We start from the raw sequence: 20668 nt of genomic DNA on the forward strand, positions 1-20668 counted from the left end.
ATGGCAAAAACCCGCCGAGAGTGTCCATATAAGTGCTATCGCAATAGCTAATGTTAATTAACGATGGTTGTGCTTCTTTGCAGCTTGCGCTGAGTGTGCAAAGATTTGGTGCCCAGGAGTAACGGACACAGTTAGCAACACCTATTTGAGTGGCGCTCCTCCGGATCCAGAAATCAGTGATGTGCTTAAGAATATAAGTGAACGTAAGTTGCTGTTAATCCTCATAATGTTTCCAACTTTAGAACGCGGTGAATGACTTGTTTACGAGCTTTCGCTGCAACTCAGAGAAGAAGCCACAGCTTAGCCGTAAGGTGAAGCAATGAATGCCATAGCAACAAATCAGAATGTCACAAGAAAAAAGGCTACCAGCTATCTCTTTAGCAAACATGGCCGTACCAGCGAGCGAAGTGACCTTCGTACTGTTTATGGCTTCAACGCACACTTTGCGAGGAAAGCACAACACGCAGAAGGCTATGAGCCATCAGCTGAACTCCACTCAAGAGATAAGCGCGCGAGCATGGGTGACCACGCCCTGTATGCCAAAGTACGGAGCAGGAGGTGCGCAGCCTCACCATGGCGAAAGACGGGCGGGATGACGCCCTTTAAAGAGCGTCATTTGGCTTTTCGCGCCACCTCGAGGGTGATAGTGAACAAGACTCTTCCACGCAGAAGCACCTCAGAGATCTGCGTATCACCGTCGGTAAACGGTATATGTAAACAGCTCACCGTTAATACGATGGAGGCTGTATGCGTTCGTGGCTGAGTGGCAAAACGGCAAAAACCGGCAAAAACAACGGCAAAAACCCGCCGAGAGTGTCCCCATAATGGTTATCGCAATAATAACAGTTTCACTTCTTGAACTCTGGCGACGCGGAAGCGCACTGGTGCCGTAGCAACTGCCGGAGGAGATCAGCAGAGCGCCTCTGCCTAACCGAACCTTTCCCTCTCTTCCACTCTGGTGGTAGCGTGGATTACGGACCCTGCATCTGGGCTCTGCTTTCCTGTTTTGTCGAGGAAGGGTTGCTCGGGGATCGCAGGAGCGGAAGAATTGAAAATTCCTCGAGAACAATGACCGCACAGGAGCATTTGGTTTATTCGCAGAATTTCGTTTCCAACTATCCCAAAGAAGCGATAAGGAAGTCAACGCATGCGCTCACTTCTCATCCCGCTTTTAATCACCCCACCATTGTGAAATCAAATGTTCGGGGCCATCAAGTGGGGTGTATTCGTGCTTTCCGGTGGTACCAGACACCACGAATGTTGTTCACTCCGCTTACGTGCGGTGTTCTTGGCTAACAGATGCCTCCACCGCAACGCTTCGTCTTCTCTCTTTTTGGTGAACGCTGCTTAGACTTACCTCTAGGCACTAAGTCTCGCAATGGAGAGCGTGCTGGCTTGGCCGTCTGCGCGTGCGCTTCAGCGCAATCGACATGCTGAATCATATCATCCAGTTGATATAGCTGGACGGCAGGCTGCGAAATCTTTGGCAAAGGCAAGCTGCTGGTTACCCGCTGGCGTCACGAAGCACGTGGTCTTTTGACAAGCTGGCAGCTCACAAATCATGTTATTTGTTACAACATCCGCTATACTTTCCCAGGCTATCTTGTCGGTTCGCTCTAATTAATGTTGTGTCTAGCAAAGAAAAACGAGCCCTCAAAATTCTCCTTTCGTTATTTGATGGCGAGGGTCTCGTTCTGACAGAATGGATGCCTTGAGGTAGTACGAGAGGCATTATTGGTCAGCTGCCAGGTCGTGAAAAGATTACTTGCTTCGTGACGCCCTCAGGCAGAAAAGTGTTCCACACTCGCCGTCATGGCTACTAGCGGCGCTGACTAGCACTCCTACGTTTTGAATACACATATATACCCGATAAAGTGGACGGAAGTATGACCGCCGCCGTAGCTCAGTGGTAGAGCATCGGACGCGTTATTCGAAGGTCGCAGGTTCGGTCCCTGCCAGCGGCAAGTTATCTTTTCGTCCGCTTTACATTGCCCACATTGACAGCATAATTACTACAGATAACATCCCCTATACTTTCGTTTCATTTCTTGTCTGTTCGCTCTAATTGATGTTGTGTTTACAAAAGAAAAACGAGCCTTCAAAATTCTCCTGCTTTCGTTAAGGCATTTAAGGTATACTAAATGAAATGAAATCAAACAAGAAGCGATACTCTGAATGCTACGCTCCGATCGACATATAAAGACCTCCTTCGTTTTCTTCGATAGCAAGTTATCCAAATTCGACAGTTGGTCACTAATCGTCAAAACGCGCGTGTGATGCAGCGCAATGAAGATAGGACAGTACTTAAAACACAAGTAAATACCAGCGTCTTGTTGACTTGTGTTCTCTCTGCTTTGTCCTGCTCCATGTGCGTGTTCACACAAACGTTATGATGATAGCTAGCAAACCAGCTGTAATCTGGTTAAGCTTCCTGCCTTTCCTTCGCCTAGTGACTAGAAGAAAATGCAGCCGCTGATTAGCAATGCTAAGCTACGTGAGCAAGGGGGTTATGGGAGAAAGGGGCGGGCTAGTGTTCCCACTGCCAACCTTCGTAAATGGCGTTACTTCTGTAATGTACAAGGATGCAAGATCCCCGAAACGAAATAGTTTGGGTAATGGTCGCAAACAGGTCGACACAAGTGTCGGCAGGGCAGTCCTGAATGCGCTCACGGGCATATTGTATTGTAACGCAAAGGCGAATACAAGATTATTCCGAAGGCGGAGAAAGCTTATGGGAAGTCTGATAACGAGATCTGACTACGGGCAGTCAGCCCGTAGTCAGATCACATGTAGTTCGTATGTCTCCGCTTCCAAGCTAGACCTGAGTGATAGCAACACCGTCAAGTCGTAGTCGCGTGCAAAAAGCTCGCATATGAACTACTGCTATTGTTGCAGCAGCTGGGTGCATTCAACACCGCTCACAAGTTCGTCATCACCGAAGCGTGTTCTCGAGAACATTCAGGGTGGTGTTAGCTTTGTTATCCCTTTGAAATTTTCGTTTTCGGATGCAGAACAAAAAAGTTTCTCTTCATACAGCTTTACGCGTGCGTAACTGTAACGTATTTAACGAAAGCATTGAAAGTAGGCGAGCGTCGCAAAAGTAGCAATAAATAAAATTGACGAGAGCACAGCTTAAACGTTGCCCCTCGCGAACGAAGGATGGATTTAGCGCACAAATCTGGATTGTAAGATGACGAACCTTTGCTGAACTCTGCTTCCCTTTGGGAGTCATACACAGTAACATGAATGCTTACCTCCTGCGGTCGTGTACCTGAATCTATTTAAACGGGCGTTTGTCTCATACCTTTACCATCGCACTACGACAGCCACGGCGGGGTTTCCAGCCCACTTTAAGAGCTTGGCAGCGCAGCACCGGTGCTGCACTGCTATGACAGTGTGTAATTAGCTGATTCGTAAGATGACCAGCTGTGGAGAATAGCGTTTCCCAATCGATTGCAACCTGAGTGCGAGAAACCAACCATCGTCTCCTAACATACGACGTCCTGAGTAAGTTTCACCAGGAGTAAGTGATCATTTGGAGGTAAAGCTTACGCTTACTCTCAAAATAGATCTCGGGGAGAGGTTGTTATTGTTTATTTCGGTTGTAACATCACGTTGGACAGTAGCCTATGGCCAAATGTGCGTAGGTTCATTTGAGGGAGGTTTATAGTGGGCACCAACAGACAAGGCGTTCGCATGCGCTTTGGATTGTAATTTCTGATAACCTAGACACCTTAAACCTGACTGTTGTTATAGAAACGGTTACCGCTTTGGTTTGCTGAAGTGCCGAGTACAACTCCTGACTGTTTTAACGCGACAGCGTTAAAGAGCTCGTTCCGCAGAAATCCCGGTGTTGGCGTCGGTGTCGGCGTCGTTGATTGTGAGCCAAAAATCATCATCTTGTATAAAATAATGAAAAAATCTCACCCAGGCCGTCCGCATGGCAAGCAGGTGTTCTACCACAGAGCCACTCCATGGCTTGGAACGGCGCTGAAATTAACTTTAGTGCTTCCCAAACATACGCGTCCTGCGTTCAGGTGTCACAGTACGAGATGTAATATCGCAGTAAAACGGGGTACAAGCGTACATTGCCATCGGGCGTCACAGCATGTGAACTGCATAATGAGTTGGTGGTTTAAAGACAGCCACCCATTACAAAAGGCACACACATTACTGAGATAACTGATATTTATTCTCCAACCAAAGTTACGAAGACACGTAAAAACCCGACGTTTCGGAACCAGCTCGGTTCCTTCCTCAGGGGGGACTGCGGCGGCTTGGCAGCGGCCTCTTTAAGGCACTCTCGCGGCGGTTAACGACCCCACGCATTACCGAGGAGCGTAGCCCATGCGCATACACCGGGGGGAGAGTTCCGAGTGAACGGTTGATATTTTGAGTGGTCCTCTGTATATGCCACGACTCCAGTAGTAACCTCCTCCTCCACTTGGTTTCACGTTCGAGGATGGCGGTTCCGTTGAAGTCTATTCTGTGGTCAAACGTCTCTGCGTGCTCGGCGACGGCGCTGCGTTCTTTGTTGAGTTTACGGACGTCGTTGACGTGTTGCCTAATTCGTTCGGGGAAGTTTTTGGTCTCGCCGATGTATGACGAGGGGCAGTCGGCACACGGTATTTTGTAAAGGACGCCGGGCGCCCTGTCCTTTGTTGGTCGGTCTTTCGGGCGGGGAAGGAAGCGGCCCAGCGTGCATGAAGGCACGTGCGCGATGTGCACGCCTTCTTTTCTAAAAATCCGAGCCAACGCCTCGCTGGCTCCCTGGACGTATGGGACCGACACGCGTTTTGGAGAGCTGTTCGTCAATGCTGGCTGGGAGTCGCGTAACCTCTTTTTCTCTGCGCGGCGGGCGACGGATCGAATGAAATTTCTGGGATAACCGTTTTTTCTGAGGTCCGCAATTACGCGGGCCTCTTCTTTCCGGCGTTCCGTGTCAGTGGAACATATCTTTTTGGCTCTCTGAAGTAATGTGGACACAACGGAGGCCTTGTGGGTTCCCATCCACCCACAAGGCCTCCGTTGTGTCCACATTACTTCAGAGAGCCAAAAAGATATGTTCCACTGACACGGAACGCCGGAAAGAAGAGGCCCGCGTAATTGCGGACCTCAGAAAAAACGGTTATCCCAGAAATTCATTCGATCCGTCGCCCGCCGCGCAGAGAAAAAGAGGTTACGCGACTCCCAGCCAGCATTGACGAACAGCTCTCCAAAACGCGTGTCGGTCCCATACGTCCAGGGAGCCAGCGAGGCGTTGGCTCGGATTTTTAGAAAAGAAGGCGTGCACATCGCGCACGTGCCTTCATGCACGCTGGGCCGCTTCCTTCCCCGCCCGAAAGACCGACCACAAAGGACAGGGCGCCCGGCGTCGTTTACAAAATACCGTGTGCCGACTGCCCCTCGTCATACATCGGCGAGACCAAAAACTTCCCCGAACGAATTAGGCAACACGTCAACGACGTCCGTAAACTCAACAAAGAACGCAGCGCCGTCGCCGGGCACGCAGAGACGTTTGACCACAGAATAGACTTCAACGGAACCGCCATCCTCGAAAGTGAAACCAAGTGGAGGAGGAGGTTACTACTGGAGTCGTGGCATATACAGAGGACCACTCAAAATATCAACCGTTCACTCGGAACTCTCCCCCCGGTGTATGCGCATGGGCTACGCTCCTCGGTAATGCGTGGGGTCGTTAACCGCCGCGAGAGTGCCTTAAAGGGACCGACAACTGACTTTTCTCGACCCTGTTTTTTACGGCGAGACAGGAAGCTTACCCTTCGTAGCGTTTGTAGCTGCAGTGGTTTATCCTAAAAGCACGTAGTTATTTTATAAGCAGTATTTTTCGATCTGAAAGGCTCCAAACACGCATGAAGGCTTGCTCCAGCAACGCTGAGAATTGATAGCAATGCCGCTAGCCCTTGTGAAAGCTGTCGTTGTTCTGCTTTCGCAGGAGTTACTGTAGCTATGCTTAACCACCTTTATTTCGAGCTTTCCAGCCATTTTTGAAAATAGCAAGCTCTTACAATGAGATGATGTGGCTTTATACACCTTCTCGGTATTTGTACAGCGTTGTGTGCGCCTGCGACTAAGGTTGCCTGCGCCTGTGTCATGGATGGCTTTTCGCGGCATGAGATCATTACGCCAAGCGAAGGCAGCACCACTTTGTTGCATACAACTAACGCAGGCCTATATGTGCATTTTTATGGAGTAATATCTTTTAATATAAAGAAATGAACAATATTTCAGTACTAGCAGAAAAGTCATCGAACGCATACACCAATCAATGGTCACGTGACCGGCTTCATCGGACCGTGTATGCTTTTGCCGCCAGAGGCGCCAAAGGTCATTTTTCGCGACTTTCAATGAAGAAATAAAAATATAAATCCGCCTCTCATGAGATAAACAGGGTTGGTTTGAGTCAATGCAACGGACAATCTTTCCATCAGTGCAGTCATCTCATTTCATGTTCTGGGCAGTTGTCGGTCCCTTTAAAGAGGCCGCTGCCAAGCCGCCGCAGTCCCCCCTGAGGAAGGAACCGAGCTGGTTCCGAAAGGTCGGGTTCTTACGTGTCTTCGTAACTTTGGTTGGAGAATAAATATCAGTTATCTCAGTTTACTTACCCAACCAGACAGACTTCTGTCTAATGTTTACCTTCAACACACATTACTGCGCGCATTCCCTTACGAACACGCAGTGGGTGCATTGGAACTTCGAAAAAGTATCACGCGCGTAATTGCTGCTGGTTTAAAGCATGTCACCTGTTACAAAGGGCATACACATGAGTGCGCGCATTCTCTTACACACACGTAGTGGGTATACAGTTGTCATAAAAGCGCTGTTGAAGAGGGCGGAAACCTTTACCTTTACTATAGGTAAGTCGAGTGTGTGCGTGTGTGTGTGCGTGTGAGACCGGGTGCCTGAACATAATGACAAGCGAAACAGAGCACGATGAGGATGGGATCGGATATCGCTATCGCGTTCAACTCTTAAAGGCGAAGCTTAAAGGGACTCTACAGAGCAAAACAATTTTTCTCATATTAGTAAAGTACTCTTTCACATACCAAAAAACCACAGGCTTGTTGCGAGACGACGTTTAGTAAGTGAGAAAACACGCAAAAACAAAATGTGGGTGGCGACGCCACCTTGAAGTTTCCGCACCATTCGCCGTGACGTCACATATTTTGACGGCGCCTACTAGGGACTACGTAGTTCCTAATCGGTAAGAATGAAGTACATTGTCCTCTGAGGGGGCCAGACTTATTATACCAAGTTTGGGGTAATTTTTCTGAGCCAATGGCGCCAGAATACGATAAATACATTTTGAAATCCGTGAAGCCACGCGGGGAAATTTCGGCGCAAAATTTTAAAATGAAACTTTGAATTTGATTTTCTCCTCTATTATTAAACCTATGATGGCGAAATTAACGAGATTAGAGCTCTCAAAGCTCAATTTATCGATCTAGGCCGATTCATCGTTTCCCTTTAGTGTCCCTTTAAGCGCCCTCCAACTTTTGTTAGTTGTCTGTGAAGCAACAGAGGCGAAGGGACTGCCTCTGCTGACCTGATGGTTGATAAACGTGACAATGGGCTAGTTGGTTAGACATGATCAACGTTTCTTGCGCAAACTTTACAAAAAAGAACTGAATACAGCGATGAAGGACGTACGCTGGTGTGTTTTGTACGTCCTCCATCGCTATCTTCAGTTCTTTTTTGTAAAGTTCGCGCAAGAAACGTTGGTTGATGGTCGATATAGCAATTGGACGTCTGACAATATTCAGGTGAACCAAGTCGTCGTCTTGAAGCGCATGCCCCCGAAAAGGTCTATATGACAAAGGAAGAGGCAAGCCAAATGCGTATATGAAGTTCGTGTTAAACAAATGAAGTATTAAACGCAAATAGCCTTATTCGCAACCAATTGGTGACAAAGAAGTGGCTACGGCTGGATTATATTATAACTGATTCGTGCTCAGAGAAGTGAAATATTGGAAAGACTAATCTGCACTGTTTTGCTGCGAGGTACCATGTAGAGCAGTGATCAACACCAGCATTGCTGCTCAGGTACGCAAAAATCGTGCCCTCAAGTATGGTGCCCGGCAGTGCAGATTCCCTGTTTAAACCAGTGGATTAAAGAGTCTGATGAAGATCCCGACCTTAAATCAACAACAATGGCCCCAACGGAAGCCGCAACAGAAGCCGCAGCAGAAGGTAAGTGCGACTCAACTAAAAAGCAAGGTGATATGCTAAACCAATTAGGATTGCTAGGCCAGTTATCAAGTTGTTGGTCGTGGGGCATATGGTGGCTCAACTTCTAGGAGTGAACCGCTGACGTTGCCTGAGAAGTAACATGGCGCGTTCCTTATAGTTCGTCTCGTAGCGTCTCAACAAAGAACAGTATGGATAGCCTCATGAGCATTTCTTCATGTATGTTGTCAAAAGCGGGTAACTGGAAGATGTCAGATGAAGGCTTGAGGGTAAACTGAACGATAGGATACTCCGTCCTTTGTAAACTGAAATAAATCAGGCACCGTTTTAGGTGCCAGTAACCTGTGTTAACATGGCGAATAACACGGGCATAACGCACAAGATTATGACATTATGGGGAGTATTTCACATAACCTTAGAACCTTAGACAGGTATATATAATTGCAGGGGTTTAAAGTCCCAAAACCACGATATGATTATGAGAGACGCCGTAGTGGAGGGCTCCGAAAATTTCGACCACCTGGCATTATTTAACGTGCACCTAAGTCTAAGTACACGGGCCTCAATCATTTTCGCCTCCATTGAAAATGGGGCCGCCGCGGCTGGGATTTGATCCCGCGACCTGCGGGCCAGCAGCAGAGCACCATAACCACTAGACCACCGTGGCGGGTAGCCTTAGACAGGTCAAAATTTTCAAAAGCGCAATAGGATCATTACAACACTTTGACAAACACGACATAGAATGCTGAAGAGTGATTACGCTTCGATCTATGTCAACATGAAGACTGATATGGTGCAAGTAAATCATAGCCTTTATTGCAAGTACGTTTGCAATAAATTCATACATGAACATAGGAGCATTCTTCACGCCCACAAGTGTCCTGTGCAGCAAGACATTCACGCTGTCATCATTTGCAAGAAAAGTTGCACTTAAGTCTTCTTCCATGCATTCATGGCGAAAGCAGCGCCTAGCCGATTGAGAGACACGCAGCAGACTAGCGAGGCCGTAGTGTGTCTGGGCATGACCTATCTAAGCATGTCGACTGTATCGACGTCCACGGCATTTCAACTTTTACGTTATGCAACTCTGTCATCACTTCGTTATGTAAACTTTCTACATAAGGCCATTTGTCGACGCGACCATGATGCATAACGTGATAACTGTGATGTGCTCGAATCGGGCAAAGTTAATTTCGCTGGTGGCCAGCTCAATTTAAGGGAAATGGGCCAGCTCTGTTTTGCAAGTGGGCCAGGTTGGTTTTGAAGGTGAGACAACTCAATTATGGAATTGCGCAAAGACAGTGTTGCAGTTAGGACACGCAAATTTTAAGGGCAGGGTCTCGGAACGAAACGTTTTTCGTTTCGGTTTTAGTTTCGTTCCACCGCAAAAAGTTCCGTTCCGTTTCTGTTCCGGATCGAAAAAAAATGTTCCGTAATGGTTCGTAACGGTTTTTTAGGGGCGAAGCTCCTTAGGGTGTGGGTCGTTCCCTCCTCTGTAGTAGTAGTAGTAGTAGTAGTAGTAGTAGTAGTAGTAGTAGTAGTAGTAGTAGTAATAGTATGTATGTAGCCAGCTCTAGTTTAATGAATTGCTCACTAGATGAGCAATTCACTAGATATCATAATTTACAAGACACCGTAGTGTTCCTTGGTTTAATCACACTAAAAGACATAGTGTGCGGGCGATATACTCTAGTGAGCTTTTAACTTTTCGAATTATTTCTACGAAAAACGCAAAGCACTCCTTGAGCACGATGTTTGGTTTTGGGACGCTTTATGTGCAGTAAACGCCGTTCATTGTTCGCGAAGCCGGATCACTTGCACGATCGCGTTCCGTTGGCTTTCGTTGGGCATGCTACCGACCTCGCGTCGTGGAACGCGAAGAGGAACGCTGCGTGCGTCGTGTCTTCTCTCTAGCCTTGCCGTTAATTCTCACAGGGCGAGCGGAGAACGCGGTCGCTCTTGGCGCTCTTTCTCTTTCGCTAGGGAGCGGACACTTTCCCTGCATTTCACCGATCACAAAGCGGTGATAATGAAGGGACCACGTAAACCAACAGTACAATAAAAGTTTGATGTTTAATATATACAGGTGTTTCACACTCTATATGATGTACTGGGCGAATTTCACGGAAGCGTTTCACGGTTTACCGATGATTTCCTCCGGAGCTTCACCTCCCTCATCATAATTCGCCCCGTGGATATGCTGTGATTTTTTTCTTTGTATGCAAAAATTTGAAGTAAAGGTAATCATAAAAAACATTGAATTTGTGGTGTAGTTACTTGCCCTCCTCTTAAGAAAGTGGGACAAGGGTAAAACATGTTCTTCAGAGGAGCGGAAGTAACTGTACCACGAATACCTACGAACTAGCACAAACCAGTAATAATAATAATATCTGGGGTATATCGTCCCAAAACCACAGTATGATTATGAGAGACGCCGTAGTGGAGGGCTCCGGAAATTTCGACCACCTGGGGTTCTTAACGTGCACTCAAATTAAGTACAGGGGGCGTCAAATATTTTCGCCTCCATTGAAAATGCAGCCGCCGCGGCCGAGATTCAATCCCGCGACCTTCGAGTCAGCAGCCGAGCGCCATATTCAGTAGACCACCGTGGCGGGGCTAGCACAGTATTAATTTCAAAGTCATAGCGTTTACTTTATCAAAAGACAAATATGAATTTTTTTAATGGGCTCAATGCTTTGTGTCAAGGGAGCGAGCACGATCTCAGAAGCAGCACGTCATTGAGTGTACTCTCTGATGTGCGGGACCGCTGTTCTGATAAAAAGATCGCCAGGCCTGCATGGAACACGTAGCACAGTCACAGCGAAAGCTGGAAGAACGGACTTTGTAGAGCCCATTGTAGAGTCTCTTGGGGCAGCTAATGCAAGTACACATGCAAGGTACCCACTACGCCATAAATCACCGCAATTTTTCTGAAGTAGAGAAGTTCCCACTGTGCAATTTTTCGTCATTCTTCGAAGAATCGTGGTACCCTATACACACCTGTAAGGCATTATGTGCCCTTTGTGCTGTGGCTGATGATGATGAAGTATTATGGCTCGGCACTTTGCAGTGGGGGGGGGGGGGGGGGAAGCCGTGTTGAGGAATGGGCGCCTCCATTCCATTCCAATTCCATTACGGGGAGTTAGAACTTGCCGCAACTTTTTTCCTTTCAATTCCTAGCTCGGAACGAAAAAGCTTAGCCCATTCGGACTCTGGGAATGGCCGGGCAGCTCAATTCCATTCCTGCAATTCTTCAACGTAGGAAAGGCATCTTGATAGCTTTATCAAGTTAAGAATGAACATCCCATAAAGCTGATGTCAGCAGATGCATTAAGGACTACAAAAGCACGCAAAACACGTTTCCAAGGTCGAGGGATAGTAGCTTGGTGACATATCTCGTGCAGTACAACCATGTGCACCCTACTAATTCCCATAGGGGCAATTCTCCCACTACCTATAGCATTTGCATAGTCAGCGTGTTTTAACGAATGGCGGTGTTTTAATATTTTTTAAGCTTAAATGTGTTAATGCTAAAATGACGACATAGCGTATTTTTTTCTGACAGAAGTAGTATTCGTCTGGAGCGGTCGGGAATATGGAGAAAACTATGATTTGGTTAATGGGGAAGAAAACCCTCTAGATCTGCTGGTATTAGTTGGAACAGTGCACCGCTCGGGCACCTTGTGCCTTTGCATCGAATACGGAACGCTGGGCCGCACTGCTCGTCAGCACTCACGCTTGTCAAGCGAGCGTCGCAAGCATGGATGGGGTGAGAAGAACTTTCTGTGTTCGCCTGTGCGCAGGTAGGCAATGTCTTCCTTGTCGCAACGGTTATTTACGTGTGCCAGGTACTAAACTACTCGTGAGATAAAGATCAGGCTGTGCATAGAGCATCCGCCACTTTCGTGTGGGGGTATCAATGGGAACCAACGCGCAGGGGTAATTTGTTTCTCCCTTCAGTATCGGCGGGGATAATGCATTTGTTTGTACACTAAGTTATGCCTCGGTTTGTAGTAGGCGCGTTGCTTATAATTGTACCGTGCATGCAATTAGCCAAGCCATTTTAAAGGTAGTGCTTTATTGTTAATTTCGAGGCTCAGACTTGCTAATGTTTGAAGCTTGAAAAACAGGACGTAGACGAAAACGTGCTCTATTTTCGGAAAAAGACGTAATTCTATTCCCATTCCATTCCGTGCAAAAGGCGCTTAAAATTCCATTCTCATTCCATTCCTCCAAGCGTTGTCCCCATTCCATTCCGGGGTCGCGAAAATGTGGAATGATTCCGGAGTCATTCCACTTCTGGTGGGGCAACTCCGCAACTGTGGTGGGAAGCATTAAAGCACACACTCTTTGCGCTATTAGCATTGTCTGAAGACTGGATGTTATATTCCTCTTCTGCCACACTATATTACGTATGTTAACGTGATTCCTTGCCCGACATGACGCCTGTATAGAGTGTTTTTGCGAAGGAGTTACAAGCACCAGCGTGGCACTCTGGTGGAAGACCCGACTGCCACGCAGAGGGCGCGGGTTAAAATTCCATCCGGTCCTAGAAATTTGTTTCTCATTTAATGTTTTCTTACATCACGCGATAGCGGTCACGGACACCGGCGGCGGCGGACAACTATGGAGCCAAAATCAGCTGTTAATCTCATACAGCTTTCGCCGTAACAAATCTCAGCGCCGACAATGCCCTCTCCAATTTGGCCTGCGTGACAGGCGCGCAAAAGTTCACTTGCGTTAATATAAACATCTCTGGTTGGCACTGTTTTCGTTTTTCGCACAATTTCAACATATCTTTGCTTTGGAATTCCTGCCTGAGGTACGCGATAATACTGTACCTGAGAAATGCATAATTGCTCACGTTGCATGAGCTCATGTTGTTCCGGATTGCGAAGTTTTCTCGTGAACCGAAAAACGATTGAAAAAATTGCGGTTTTAGTCCGGAACGAAGTATTAGATAAAGTTTTGGTAACGTTTTTGTTCCGGTCAAAAATATTGTTTTTTTCGTTTTTCGTTTTCGATCCCTTCCGACACACTGCTTAAAGGTGAACCAAGTGAATCTTGTGTCTTGTCCAGATCGGTTTTGACAATAAGCGCTCTCAATTTTAGCATTGGGCAGTGAATATAGGGGACTATTTACTGTCGCCCCCCCCCCCCCCCCTCCCCCGCGTAGCTTTCAGCGCGCTCGCCGGTACGAAGAGAGAGAGAAAGCGCTTACAGCGGGCGACAACTCCCTGTAACTGCCCTCGTACTTCATCGATTCTGAAAACTTTTCAGGCAGTCGATTCGTGAGCCAATAAATTCCTGTACTGAATTCATTCGATGATTAATTGGAAAAGTATTGCTGGGTTCCTCTAAGACTTGTCCAGGTCGGTTGTGAACATGAATCACGCAGGACTGGCAGTTTCCGTCGCGCCGTTTTCTTAGTAATGAACATGAGCCAAGAGATTTTTCGAATTCGAGAATCCATTTTTGGGACAGGAGTTGGTTGTTGAGTTCCATGCTGCGCATGGCAGCCTCCCAGGAGGGTTTGTCTGGTAATCCTGACCCCGAATTAAAGGGGCACAGCCAGAGCATGAGTTGAAAATTGCAGTGCACGTGATTACAGTGCTGACAGTGAGGTGAAAAGTCTGGATCGATTCTGTTTAGCATGGCTGGAGTTATGTACGTTTTTGTCTGTGGTTGTCGTAGTGTGACCGCTTGCGCTTTATTCAATTTAGGGTGTGGAGGGGGGAAGAGCCTGCACCCTAGTTTGTGAGCTGAGGTGATCTCGTGGAATGATATTAATGGATCCTTGAAGTCAATGCATCCGCTTTCCCGCCCCGTCTGAGATGGCCGGTCACCGCCGCGGGTAGCTAGCTCACGCGCTAGCTGGTGAGCCCTCTCGTTAGGGTTGCCGGTTGAGGAGGATGAGACGTTACCCATGTGGGCCGGGGAACCACATGATGTATGTTAGGGGATCTTCCCCTTAGGGGAAAGTACAGCGGATCGCGCGCATCGCAACGAGCGGGGCGACGACCTTTAAAGAGCGCGCGCCTTTTACGCCATCTCGCTGGTAATGCAGAGAACACGCTGCTGAAACGTCCTCGAGATCTGCGTACCTCCATCGGTAAGTGGTGTATATAAATTGCTCGCCGTTAGTATGCTCAGGAACGAACGTTTAGTGGCCTAGCCGTCTAACGCCACGCGCTGCGGAGCGAGGGGTTGCCGTTAGAATCCGCGCGTCGGAAAGTAATCTCTGAATATATATATATATATATATATATATATACCAAAACAAAAAAAAGGTTTCTAGGTCCGGTAAAATATTCACAGAAACATCAAACAGACGCGCGTGCGAAGCAATTTTATTTACTTTTCGGTCGCGGTCCGAGCTTCATCAGGCCGGGCGAGCACGCCAGCGCGCGTTCTCTTTAGCAGCGTTTGCTTCAACGGGCACGTTCATTTGATTTGTTCAATCACTACACATTTGCACATCACTTTGTGTTTACATATCTTCACCCGCATGATATGGGCATGTATATTTACTGCACTGTCGGCACATATTTCATTCTGATGAAGCTTGGACCCCAAGCGAAACGTAAATAAAATTGCTTCGCACACGCGTCTGTTTGATGATCCTGTGAATATATACATACATACATGTACATATATGGGACATGGCAGCGACGGCAAAAACCAGCCCTGGTTGCCCATATAATTGCTATCGCAAAGAAAAGAAGAGAAGAAAGCGCTACCGGACGGGCGAGCACGCCAGCGTGCGTTCTTTTTAGCAGCGTTTGCTTCCACGGGCACGTTATTTCTTTCTCGTTTTTTTATTACTTTGTCGGTAACAACCCGTGGTAACAGCTCAGCTAAGTGTCTTCTAGAGGGCTGCATGAACGCTGCTGCGCACAGTATGCTCTTTGGATTTGCTAGCCTAAGATGGGACGCAGCTGTTGAAACATGCAAAAGCGGGCGCAAGACTTGCAGGGAAAAGTCGGAGTAAGAAACAAGCGCGCCGAACGTGCGCCACGTCCACGCTGCGGGATGCGGCGGGGCGGGAGGAACGCGCGTGACCGGTTCACTCGGAAAGCGAAACGGCGGCAATTCTTGCCTGCCGTCAGACGCCTCCAGCATGAAGTGGCCCTACGGCAGCGTGACCTTATCTGGTCGCATCAAGTAGCGGAGTTGCACCTCCTCAATGTTTCTTGCTGCGTGGGGTGGGCGAAGAATTTTTGAGTGGGCCAGAATGGTAAATAACTTCGATCAAGTGAATTTTTAATCGAGAAAACTCAATATTGGGGGTTGACCAAGTAAATTGTGAGAGTGGGCTAGGTTGGTTTTGAGCGTGTGTCCACTCACTTTCAAATAATACTTTTCGAGTTCGTGTTCTCAATGCCAGCTACCAACAAAGACCAGTGCTTCATATAATGTGTTGTTTTTCAAGAAATGTGCGAAAACGGACACGTGTTGAATTTTTATGAAAGAGCTACAATACCAACATATACGGACGAAACGCGTATCCAGCTCTCGGTGTACAGGCACGTGCTGCCGAAGGAGTAATTATGTCTATGCGCGCCCCCTAGTCTATAACTGTTCTGCCAGTAGCAGCAGAGAAATCCTTTACATTGTCACCAAGTCATGACGTTGACGAAGGAAGCAGTCCGCGTGTCCAATTTGAAACTCTCTATTTGGCCGAACTTGTGGCCGGGAAACGGAAAGTCAAACTACAAGCAATACACACTGTAAGCCGGTAGCGGCGAGCACAACGTCGACCGTCGATAATCTGAACCGCGGCAAGGAGCGTCGGCATTTATGCATGCGGCATCGAACATTCAAGCTTCATCTCTGGTGGCCGCGTTAGCTCGAGAATAATCTCAACTGTTCGCGTTTGCGCGCTCAAGCTTTTAGGAAGATTCTAAGATAATCTGGAAGGTTCCCAGACATAGGGCGCGGCTTGCGCAAGGCGGCGGCTACACTTCCAATGGGCCGGTAACAGAAAACATAGAAAGAAAGGATAATATTATTAATATCTGGGGTTTAAAGTCCCAAAACCACGATATGATTATGAGAGACGCCGTAGTGGAGGGCTCCGGAAATTTCGACCACCTGGGGTTCTTTAAGGTGCACCTAAAGCTAAATACACGGGCCTCAGACATTTTCGCCTCTATCGATTTTGATTCGAAAATGCAGCCGCCGCGGCCGGGATTCGATCCCGCGACCTTCAGGTCAGCAGTCGAGTGCCACAACCACTAGACCACCGTGGCGGGGCAGAAAGAAAGGAGCCTGTGTGGCAGTATTCTTTCCTGGATGAAGACGAAATGTCATGCGATTGAGGACGCGAGTCTATGCGGCATGCTACCACTATATGTTTCCTGGGCATTGACAGACTATTATGGCGATAAGCCGTGGGGCCGTGGGTTGTGGAATAATCTCCTCAGCAATATTTTCGACATTTACGAGTAAACAGAATACTGGATCAATAAAATTCTTTATTATGAAAGAATGCTTTAAATACAGTGCAGGCCTCCTACCACATATTCAAAACCGTGATATTAACAAAATTTTGCTCTTTAAATCAGCGAAAATGACAGACAAACTCCGCGATATACCGTAGTGCCCGAATGCTAAAATGTCACACGGTCTCTTACGCATTTCCCTAAGATGTCTCGGCGGCAAAATTCAGCTTCTTTTTCTTCCCAGTCGATTGTATTGATCCTTTCGATTGATTATTGGTTGTTGCCTTCTTTGCATGCGGCGCGGCGCATGAAACGAGCTACCAGCAGCGTTTCTAGAACGGACATCAGCTGATGAATACCCGCCACACTTCATTTCCACCGATTTACCTAGAAGTGACGAACTTCTGCGGAGAGCGCGTTTTGCTCTCGAGCCGACTTGCGCAACAGATGCTGTGTCGGCACTATGCATGACGTCGTGGCGTAATCGACACGCACGCGCGAGCGCTGTTTCGTCGGATGAATAATAGACGTCAGACTCTGGAGTTTCCAAGACGTGTGGCGCCACCTGTCGTAGAAGTACTGAGTAGTGCATAGACCGACTCCCTCGCACAGTTTGCTTTGGGACCAGGTGCAACTATAGCGAGTGCGAAACAACGATTGAGCCTAATATCGCGTGTGTTTGCGCATTTAACACACAGAACGAAAGCTGTGAATTGCTCTCCGCTGGTCGGACGCGCCACCGTACCGTCGTGAAGTGCTTGCTGGATCACTCGCCAGAACGACGGCGAAAACGGCAGCAGACGAGACCCCTCCGCACGCTACGAAGAAACGCCGCAAAAGACGCACTGTTGCGTTGTGAATTGCCACGGACGTAAGAGACTGAATAACAACGTTCAGTTTTACCGATTTTCATAGTTGTCGTACGAAGAAGAAAGGCGAAAGCGCTGGATACGGGCCGTTGCGAGCGTGTTGGGTAAGCGAAGAGCCCGCGTTCTCCACAGCCGGTCGCATGATAAAGTGTGATAATATGGCTCTGGTGTTGTTTTGCGTAGCCCTGATGGAGAACCGTAGTAACCTTGACTATGAAGCTCAGCAGAGGCTCTGACCGCGGTGCTTGTCGTGTAACACGAAGTGAGCAGTTAGAGGCAGTCTGAAGACGCGTGATACGCACACCGCGACGAGTTGGTCGTCACAACACATCATCGCGGACGTACGTTTTGAAGGCTCAGAGTTCTGGTTCTAACTAGCTAACACGTGCGCCATACAAGTAAATAGCAGAATGTTGGTCGTGACCACCTTCAGGTTTGTTTCGCCCGCGTCCTCCGCGGTTGCCGTAGCTATCTCGGAAGCCACGGTTTTACCTTTGGTTGTACTCCGCGAAAGTGGACGCACGTATCCCCATTTGCAGTACACACAAACGGAAGACGACCATCAAGAGACCATTTGAGGATGCGTAATAAAACACTCCAATGCACAGGAAGCGAGAGATGAATGAAGGGAGAATGCAACTGAAAAGGCGAAAATCGCCGGAGCCATTCGCCCCTGATGAACCGAGTTTTGCACCACTGATCGTAAGATGCATAGCTAAGTAAATTGATCGTGTATGTAGGTACTTTATCGCTGTGGCATACGTATATACCCGATTTTAACGCATTTAGGCTCTAGAGAACGGATGTCGGAGGGCTTACCTCGAACTCGGTGTCGTGTGATGCTCGCTTGTACTTGCGAGTTGCAGCGCGCGGGAATAACTAAAACTTATTTTGCATTGTACTCGCAGTTCGCTTTGATCAGTTTCCTTTGTTTCTGAAGCGTGGATTGGCGGAAGAAGCTTTCCAGGTCCTTGATTGTCAGGAAACGGCGCCTCGACACGAACGAAAGAGGAGGGATATATTGTGGCCTCTGCACATTCGCTTGCGGACGGCTCTCCTTGCACTACCCAGTTAGTGCCAGGGCTGCGATGAGGGCGCTGGTGGCGGTGTTTTTCGCAGTGCCGCCTGGGCAGAGTCTGACGTCTATCTAGTAGTGATGCAAAACTATCGGTAAATCGACTATCGATAGTATCGATAGTTTCTTTGAAACTATCGATAGTGTCAAGGAACTATCGATAGTACTACTATCGATAGACTATCGATAGTACAATTTATGGTATTATTAATTATTCTGTAATAATAATGCTGGTGTCGGTCGGCGATATTGCCAGAACATTTAATTCATACTTAAAAGCAAACAGTCACACCTTACAAACAAAAGTTACTTCATGATTTGTGTTTTTTTTATTTTAAATCGCAAATTGCAACATAAATTCGAAGTCTTGACGTTCCGTCACCTGTAACGGCTTCCTTGCCGCTACCGCTGAACCATTCAATTTATTTATCATTTGTCAGCCACGAATTCTGCTGAAGGAACACAAGCATGTCCACCTTCTTGCCCTTCAGCCTGCTCCTCCTATCTGAAACGATCTGTCCAGCCGCGGAGAACACGCGTTCTGCAGGTACTGACGTTGCAGGAATGCACAAGTACTTCCTAGCCATTTAAGAGAGCGGCGTTGTGGAGCATTGCCAGGACTGCCAGAATTTTAACGGGTTGCTCTTCCTTTCCTCTGGAGGTAACTCAAGGTACTGGCGAACCATCAGGTCTGCGTTCGAGGTGGCGGTTGAGGGTTCATGTCGCTTCCTCTCAAGGAACCGCAGAATTCGGCTTCCTGTCGCAACTTCGTTAGGAACCGCCTGCTGTCTAGTTGATTCAGCTGCAGGACCAACTAGTTTTTCCGACATTTGCTGGCTTAGTTCACCAATCAAACGAGCTTTGGCGCGATCTGCGTTTGTTCGAATCGAAAACGCTCTCTCCTTTAGTCGCGGGTCCAACAGTGTTGCCAGAGATGTTAGCTGTCTTTCTTCATAAGTGTCCATTCTTTTATGCAAGGAGGAGATGCACTCTCGAAGAATTTCTTTACCAATTTCAGTTTTCATGTTTGGTTCGATACGCTCTTCCAGCTCTTGTGCGATGCCGCAGACCACAGGAATTGCCAAGGAAATGGTAGTGTACTCATCTCCAGACACTAATTTCGTGGCTTCTTCGAATGGTTCCAGTAATTCCACAACATCCTCAATGACTGTTATATCCTCTGCTGGTAACGGGCTGGGTGCACGGGGCAACTTCGATAGTGTCAGGGTCAGCACCTCTCCGACATCCAAGATCCGTTTTAGCATATAAAAGATGCTGTTCCACCGTGTTGGTGTCTCCTGTTTCAGTTTTAGCGGCGGAACCTTACCGACACGTTCTTGCTCTTCTCGGAGCTTGGTGGTAGCGATGCAGCTAGACTTCACGTAGCGCACAATGTTCTTGCACTTTAGCAGCACGGCTGCTAGTTCTTCACTGCTTTTCAGCCCATCCTGAACAGTGAGGTTCAGCGTATGAGCGAAGCACGGTAGGTGCTCGAAACCCAGCAGTCGGGCTGCAAGAACCATCCTCTTATCGTTGTCTGTGACAAAAGCAACAATTGCCTGACGAATACCCCAGTCTTCAAGCACACCTCCAATGACGTCAGTGACGTTTTGCGCCGTGTGAGCTCCCTGAAAAACTGCTGTCGAGAGCACTGCAGACCGCATAATTGTGTCTTCCAGAAAATGGCACGTGACTGTTATGTAGCTCTCAGTCGTGCATGAGGTCCAAATGTCTGCTGTTATGGCACAATGGCTGCTCGACTTCAGTGTACCACGCAATTTTGCTTTTGCATTCTCGTATAAGTTCGGCATAATAGCATCAGAAAGTTGCGTTCTGCTAGGCAGTTCATATCTTGGATCTAGCGCGTAGCAGAAATTTTGAAATCCTTTGTCAGTGACCACCGAAAATGGCTGCATGTCCCTTGCTATCATCAGGGCTAATTCCTTGTCCAGCTTCTTTTTCCTTTTGGTCTGGTTCTTATACTTATCTCCTTTATCAGAAATAAAGAAATTCAGCTTGCTTTGCTTCGGTTTTGAGGGGCCAGCCGCATCCGTACATGCATCTTCTACTTC

General features: G+C 47.7%; 1 protein-coding gene across 1 annotated transcript; it reads right to left on the reverse strand.

Moving 5' to 3' along the window:
• Positions 1 to 19183: 19183 nt before the first annotated feature.
• LOC125758293 (zinc finger BED domain-containing protein 4-like) lies at positions 19184 to 20407 on the reverse strand. The gene has a single exon (XM_049415327.1). It carries the CDS (start codon positions 20405 to 20407, stop codon positions 19184 to 19186), a length of 1224 nt encoding a protein of 407 aa, XP_049271284.1.
• Positions 20408 to 20668: the final 261 nt, after the last annotated feature.

Source organism: Rhipicephalus sanguineus, chromosome 4 (genome assembly GCF_013339695.2).
Source record: "Rhipicephalus sanguineus isolate Rsan-2018 chromosome 4, BIME_Rsan_1.4, whole genome shotgun sequence".
Classification (NCBI taxonomy): Eukaryota; Metazoa; Arthropoda; class Arachnida; order Ixodida; family Ixodidae; genus Rhipicephalus; species Rhipicephalus sanguineus.